Genomic DNA, 8187 nt, shown 5'->3' with positions numbered 1-8187 from the left:
CCTCGAAGTTCTCATGTGTGGAGTAATTTTGAAGTTACCAATGAAGTACCAATCTTTATCACACATCATGTCTTCATAATGGTCTACTAAACGATTCGGAATCGATGCACATATTCGATCACTCTAGATTTTCAGTTACAAAATAATGATGGTATTGATAATATATTAAGATTCAGACAGTATGCTATTTTTGAATTTATACTTACATGTTCGTCTGCGAATATAAACGATCGCTGAATACCGTGAACACCTAGGCTTTCCTCGACACTCTTGATAACTTGAACACAAATAGAAGATCGATCAGATGCTATACCTAAATCAGAAATCATCGTGCAAGAAAACATTTTTTCAAAAATAGATGCAGTTATTCTTAACAATGAATAGAATCTGATTACGAGTAATAAACGGGTACTACTTTAAATTGAAAACAACCGTTACGACAACCAATAGTAGTGTTTGCAATGTTTTGAAAAATAACGGTCATGTTTACCACCGCTAATTTAGTTGGATATATATGTCATGTTTTGTTATAATTATAATATAATAATTATGAAAATCAATAATAGAAAGAACCTCATCAGAATCATTACTAGGTGATAAAATGACATATAATTGTGATGATTATAAATATTTGTTTTATTGTGATAATAATTGTGATACTAGCTTTTTTAGAGACTTAGACATATAAATTTTTTTTCTGAAGGAATATTTATTAAATTTTGTTTCGTTTATTATATAAAGTACAATTTTTCTATATTTAATTAATATTAATGGTATAATTTCATTTTATTATTGTAAATAAGTGTTGTTCATCTTAAAAATGATAATTTCATTAATTAATATTAATGGTATAATTTCATTTTATTATTGTAAATAAGTGTTGTTCATCTTAAAAATGATATATACTGAAAGTTTAACAAAAAATATTATACAATTTAACTATTATTCATAAACTCAAATATAAAAATATTATACGATTTCTTAAATATATAAAGTCTGCACTTGGCAAAAATTGAAAATAAAAATGTGATGTATATGTTACAAGAATTTCAATAATCAAATTATAATAATGTTTATATAATGATTGTGTCCGCGCGACGAGGTAGTTGAAAATTATATTATAAGAATTACGGTGTGTTTAGTGATATGTACTATAAAATATATGTCCAAGGGCTTCAGCTTTTAGGTTTGGAACAATACTATGATGGAATATCAACACTTGCGAAAACAAGTTTTGATCTCTGCAGTAGCAGTATATCATTACAACTTTTGATTATTTGAAAAATTTGAGAAAACAAGTGTAACAACAATGCGCGAGCAATGTATCATCCGACCAATTCCACAACGGACTTTTCGGCTTTCACATGTGCTGGGACGAGATGAAAGGAAAAACAGAGCTGCTAATGATTAAGTTACCTGGACGCTTTCAGGCCTATGCAACAATCTCTTATTCACAGAGGTTTTCAACGCAAACTAAGCTTTATAAACATCAAATTTGTTAATAACCAAACCCAAACCACGTCATATTCAGCTGTTGATACATAGGGGAAGCTTTATCGCCCATATATCGCAGATTGTGTAATATGATTCACAGACTCCGAGACTGAGACAACACTCTCTTGATCTTTAATCTGCAACGCAAATACTGGTTGTTTTGGTCTCGGAAGATCTGTTTCAGTTGTGATCATGGACACTACTTGTGCAATGTTTAATCTGTCAATAGCTTGTTGTTGGATGCAAAGTAGACCAATCTGAACACATCTAGCGACTTCAACTGGAGAACACGAGCTGCTAATATCTTGATCCAATAGATTAACCCCACCGGTCTCGAGCCAAGATTCCCATGCCTGTGATATATAGTTTAAAATTGACAGCATCTAAGAAATTTATTTGCATCATAAATTTTGTGATTTGGAACACATTAGGCGGATAGAGCAAATTTCTTACATACTCAAGAAGTGTTTTGCCTTCCTCTCCACAGTTAAATCTTGAAATCCTCTTCCCGCTAATGATTTCTAGCAGCAGAACTCCGAAAGCATATATGTCGGACTTCTCTGAGAACATCCCTGTCCATGCATACTCAGGAGACATGTATCCTCTGTTTCATATCCCAAATAGTCTTGTTAAGTTGACAAAATTAATACTTTGAGTGAGCACGTCATTGGATAGATACTTACAGAGTTCCAACAACCCTATGAGTGTTGTCTTGATGTTGTGTTCCTTGAAACATGCGAGCCAATCCGAAATCTGATATTTTGGGGTTCAAGTTCACGTCCAAGAGAATGTTGCTGACCTTCAGATCTCGGTGAATGACCCTGAGGCATGAGTCACGATGGAGATAGAGAAGCCCACGTGCAATTCCTTGAATGATATTGAACCTCTTAGGCCAATCAATCTGAAGCTTTAGCGTCAAATCTAACCAATAAGATAAAAAAAGTATATTAATGAGCAAAAGAAAAGGAATTCTCTTTTGATGTAGAGTAAAGGGAGCACAAGGAGCAGACCAAAGAGAAAAGTGTCGAGGCTTTTGTTCACCATAAACTCATAAATTAGTAGCTTTTCTTCTCCATCAATGCAGCATCCCAATAGTCGAACCAAGTTTCTGTGTTGTAGTTTTGAGATGAGTTTTATTTCATTCATGAACTCTTCTGTACCCTGGCCAGAGCTGCTAGAAAGCCGTTTAACTGCTATTTCCTTCCCGTCTGACATATTTCCCTAGATGCAAAGTTGCAGACAGTCATTCGTAGAACAATATATAACATAGACGTGAGAATAGCAAAAAGAGGAATTTTCTCTTACCTTATAAACTGGACCAAATCCACCTTGACCGAGTTTGTTTGAGACATTGAAGTTATTGGTAGCAGCTCGTATGGTATTCATCTCAAAGAATGTTAAACCTGAGATTTCTTGTGTATCCAAACCATCTTTCCATGAATCTTGTGAGATGTCGAAGAACATCCGAGTTGGCCCAACAAATCACAAAAGTTTGTAAATTAGTATATAATTTGAAGAGGTGTAACAAGCTAAAGCTCAATAGACAAGCTTCAAGTAAATGTATATATGGAATACATAAACTTCTATAAGCTAAAAGCAATGTATGACAGAGCACAGTTAAAGAAAGACAGCTACACAATGTTTTCCGATGTCTCACCATTTTGTTTTGCTCTGTACCTCCAGTACATATACAAGGCAAAGACCAAAAGGACCAAAATGGTAAGGCTTGTAGTACCAGCAATAATCTTGGTTCTCCTACTTCCGACTGAGAGATTTACCACAAAACAAAACTGTGAAAAGTAAAAAACCATATTGCAGTGGAAATTAACACTATAAATGAAGCTACAGAGTAAAATGTAATAGCAAATGATGAGTCTTTATGGAAAAATGTCTTTCAGTCTTACCCAGTTCTGAACTTGCAAGACGAATTGAAAGAAGCTCTCCCCCAACGGAATACTTAACTGTGTCTATTAGCTTCTGATTCCAAAGCAAGCATCCAATTCCAGTAATATACGCAAAAGCAGTGCAAGAGCAATTCTTGAGACAACCCTAGTGGCATTGCTCTGCATCCAAAATCCTTGCGTATTCGTAGTGATCCGGAGGCTTTACATTGGCCAGACGATAGAAGACATCAGTGTTTTTTCCTTGTGTCTTTGTACAAGATAATTCTGTACGTCTCACACATCCAGAAGTCATGTTTCCGCGCTTCCACTCCTCCTTGTATTTTGGTACAAACCCTTTTATGCACGTACACTTTGTGGGATTGGACGTGACACACAACCCAAAAGGTCCACACGCACCATACAGATCACATGAATTCGCTGAAGTCACAAAGCTCAGAACCCAACCTGTCCCATTGTACAGAAAAGTCTTTAAATATCCCTCTGATGTTATGATAATTCGCGTAACTTCGGAATTTCTCTGAAGATAAGAGAAGGACCCTGTTCCATTTCCTACATCTTGGGAAAGGCTAAAAGGACTTGCGTATGATTCATCCATTTCTGGTACGCCAGTGAACCTGGTCTTAGCCCATGGACCGCTTCTCTTATAGAGTGTCGTGCCTTTCATAGTAACGATCTGTGCTGGCACTTGTGGCGTCATCTGAACTACAAATTACCAGGGGATGGATCAGTGTGGCTTTTCCAAGAAGTCAATACTCGCTTCTCCCCAGTGGCAAGGTTGTACGTCAGTGATGAGAGAGGTAGCATAGTATCACCAAGATTCTCGAAACTTTGCCACAAAAAACTTCCTGAAACATCATCCACGATGACAAGATTGCCGGTATCTTAGAGCTTTGCATGACACTTGTTAGATGTGGAAGGTTTTCTGGTTGACCAAACAACATTTTTTCGGCTGTCAAGCAAGATAAGGTTTCCATTTCCGTTGATAGTGAGGTTTGCCACAGGGTTTGTGATAGGCTTTTCTCGGTTAGCCACCCACACAATCACCCGTGGTGTAATTTTCTTGAACCAGATCCCGACATACTGATTCTGAGAGCTGTTAGGAGTGAAGAATCCTAACTCGTAAGATCCACTAGGGGAACTCAGAGTTTGTCCTAGTGATAAAGGACTTTCCTTAGATATAGCTGCATAGCCACCGCTTAAGAACATACTTGACCAGAGAAAGCAAGGAAAGAGAAGAATACCAATATCTCTCAAGTGTATCTCCATATGTCCGAAAGAGTTCTCCTTCAGATCTGAATGTATAAAATCTCATTTTGATTAACTGAAAGCTCTGAGCATATTGACTCATGTAGTTATATTATACCATATATACTCATATTATATTGCATTGTTTTATATTTTCACGCCTCGTTTCTTTGAATAGGTATTATAATATACAGAACTGTTGACTCGTCGTGTTTCACTTTCGAAAGAGAGAGAAAATGCAACCTTGTCTTTTGGTGTGTTCCCATATAAATAATTGTAATACTATATTCTAATTATAAACTCTTGCATCACCCCTATCCATGTTCAACACATGCCTTTGTTTGATAGTGAGTTTTGTTACTTCTGTACTCTCTGTAGAATCTAACAAAAAGAAATCATTGTTTCAAGGCAAACACTTTTCATCTCTCACACAAAAGACATGAAAGCAAATACAGAGCTGCAAAAATGAATAAAGTACCTCTCTATGGAGGCTTCCAAGAGAGTTTGCTCATATTTACAGCGAGAATATCATTATTCACGATCACCTCTCTATGAAGGCTTCTACTTCAGACTAGCTCTTGTTTTGCGTTTGGGATCATCTCACCAGTAATCCCCGCACGAACAGGCACCGTACTTGAAATGGTGAAACCTTTGCATGTCCCGTACAATAATCTCTCTTCCGGTCACAAGGGATATGTACTTTGTAGCATTGTGACAGTCAGCACAGACTCGCAAGTTCTTTCTAACATGAATAGTTGTACCAGCTGTTGTATTCAAGAGTCCAAAAGAAATAGCCAGCTTCTCACTGTGGCTACTCAGCAACTGCTCCTTAACATCATCTTCCACACCGAGGACTAAATTCTTGTTGGGAACATAACCAGCTTCTTTGATTTTGCAAATCAGCTTCTCAAGAAAAGCATAGATCTTCTTGGAATCGGGATGGGTTGTACTTCCAGAGAAGAAGCTATGCATCACGTTCTTTATCTCTACCATACTGCAACCAGGAGTTTTGCGCAGACCCTGTCTCAACATTGAAACTCTCACTTGTCCCACTTTCTCCCACATTGAAGCTGAGCGATATATGTTGGCAAGAAGCACATGATACCCACCATCCTCCGGGCTCAACTCAAATAATCTCTCTGCTGCTTTCTCAGCGAATTCCACGTTTTTATGAATCTGGCAAGCTCCCAACATGGCACCATATACATTAACAGCCGGCTTAACGGGCATCTGTATAATAAAGTCCCAAGCTTCACTCAACTGTCCAGCTCGACCCAGAAGGTCGACCATGGCTCCATAATGGTCCATTGACGGTTCAATGCAGTAGTCTTCCTTCATCATATGGAAGCACTTGAGTCCTTCCTCCACCAAACCCGAGTGGCTACAAGCAGAGATAACAGAAAGAAATGTGACACCATTAGGTTTGATGTTGCCTTCTCGCATTACTTCAAACAATTCCAGAGCTGATTTCCCAATCCCATGTGTCCCGTATCCATCTATCATAGCGTTCCATGTAGTCACGTGACGCTCACTCATCATGTCAAAAATCTTTCTTGCAGTCATAATCGCTCCACATTTAGCATACATGTCGACTAGACCCGTCATGACGAAAACGTTTTTGTCCAGACAATTTCTCATGACAACGCCATGTATCCACTTCGCATGATGCGTAACAGACAACTCCGCAAGAGCGGTTATTACACTCACATAACTAAACGTATCTGGTTTCACGGTCCAAGCACGCATCTGGCTGAAGTAATTCAATGCTTCGATAGGACGACCATTCTGTGCAAATCCTAATATCATTGCGTTCCATGAAACAAGAGTTCTGCTCTGCAATTTCCCGAATATAGAAGCTGCAGTATCAACTTCATTGCACTTGCAGTACATGGAGATCAAAGAGTTCGCTACCGAAACATTTCTCTCAAGATCCAACTCAATCAATAACTTATGAACGAATTTTCCTCTCTCAAGGTCCCCTAGGTCAGCACAAGCATGCAAAGCACCCATGATTGATACATCAGTTGGTTTCAGTCCTTCATCAACCATCTTCATAAAAATCATCATTGCCTCTTTAGGATTCTCATGCTGCACATACGCAGCAATCATCGAATTCCACGAAACAACATTCCTTTCCAATATTCCATCAAAGAGCCATCGAGCAGTTTTCAGATATCCGCATTTCGCATACATGTCAACCAAAGCCGTGGAGATATTGACAAGAGAATCAAACCCAGCACGCATTGCATACCCGTGAATCTCCTTGCCAATACTAACCAACCCCAAAGCAGAAACAGCAGGCAAAACAGAGACAATAGTTATGAAACTAGGCTTCAGATTCTCCTCGCACATTCGAGCAACCATTTCTAAAGCCATGCTCGCAAATCCGTTCTGTGAATACCCAGAAACCATTGTATTCCACGAAACCAAGTCTCTATCAGTCATTCTATCGAACACCTTGCGAGCCTCGTGTACCTGCCTACACTTAGCATACATATTCTCAAGCCCAGTCATGGCAAACAAATCCAACGAGAACCCATTCTTAACCAACAATCCATGAATCTCCTTACCTACTCTAATCTCTGCCTCGTCTCCACAAACTTTTAAGAGATAAGTGAAGTTATACACAACAGGCTCTACATCGTCATATCTCATTCGAACAAAAAAATCCACAGCTTTCTCCAAGTTCGAAACTTTCGCGTACCCTTTGAGCATAGTGTGGTAAAGAACATCGAGCTTATCATCAATTGGCTCGAAAACACGAGCAGCCTCGACGACACTGCCGTAGCGACAAAACAAGCTGACGAGCTTCGTTTGGAAAAGATGCTCCTGGTAAAGACCGTTCTTGAAGACGAGAGGCAGGACGTGACGGAGATGTTTCAGAGAAGAGCATTTCTCGAGGAGAAGAGCCGTTGGGTGCTCGTAGACATTAGCCGGGATGTATGTTCTCTGGGAAAGGAAATGACGATGGTGAGACGAAGATGGCGAATCAGGGACTTGAAGAAGTGTGGAGACAGAGCTCATGGTTTTTGTTCTGCAAAATCAATACGCAAATTGACAATTCCTTTCTCTTACAGGTCCCAAAATCTTCTACTAGTTCTAATTTTGCCGTTTTCTATAGTAAAACAGAGCAGACATTATCGTCAATGTCTGGATTTCATTGATTCCGTAAAAGAAGATGAAGTTTGAATAAGACTTAACCGGCCAATCAAGCATCACGACTTGACCGGTTTAGAAATGATTGGCTAATAACAAGTCATAACCTCTGTTTGGATTAATAAACCCTTTTCTTTAATCACTCTGTATCGTTGTTTCTTGCAGACAATTCTATGTTAGATTAAGTCCATCTCTCCTTCCTCTTTTGATTATGAGTGTCATCATAAAATATTTTTAGGGCTTTTTGACATACCCATATTGTGAATTATTTGTGTTCTTCGTCGGATTATGCTTCAGGGTTCTTGTTCCACGAAAAAAAATTGAAATTCTGATGTTGTGGGAGTTTATATTGAAGCTTTAGGTAGGGTGTTCAAGCTGAATGTGTGTT

The 8187-nt window shown here is 38.5% G+C and overlaps 2 protein-coding genes across 2 annotated transcripts; both read right to left on the bottom strand.

The window, feature by feature from the left end:
* Positions 1-1553: 1553 nt before the first annotated feature.
* Positions 1554-4697, bottom strand: LOC18010791 (G-type lectin S-receptor-like serine/threonine-protein kinase At1g11280). The gene is given in 8 exon segments (XM_024150297.1): positions 1554-1847; positions 1948-2098; positions 2178-2415; positions 2505-2715; positions 2800-2936; positions 3152-3259; positions 3399-4109; positions 4112-4697. Coding segments are annotated over 8 exon segments (2403 nt in total). The 5' UTR covers positions 4665-4697.
* Positions 4698-5041: 344 nt separating this feature from the next.
* On the bottom strand, positions 5042-7774 carry LOC18010950 (pentatricopeptide repeat-containing protein At1g11290, chloroplastic). Its single transcript, XM_006393655.2, has one exon. The coding sequence runs from the start codon at positions 7665-7667 to the stop codon at positions 5244-5246; it is 2424 nt and encodes an 807-aa protein (XP_006393717.1). The 5' UTR covers positions 7668-7774; the 3' UTR covers positions 5042-5243.
* Between the last annotated feature and the right edge of the window lie 413 nt (positions 7775-8187).

The sequence above is a fragment of the Eutrema salsugineum genome, unplaced genomic scaffold (genome assembly GCF_000478725.1).
Source record: "Eutrema salsugineum unplaced genomic scaffold, Eutsalg1_0 scaffold_7, whole genome shotgun sequence".
Taxonomy (NCBI): Eukaryota; Viridiplantae; Streptophyta; class Magnoliopsida; order Brassicales; family Brassicaceae; genus Eutrema; species Eutrema salsugineum.
The sequence above is the reverse complement of the archived record's forward strand: the minus strand, read 5'-3'. Positions and strand labels throughout refer to the sequence as shown.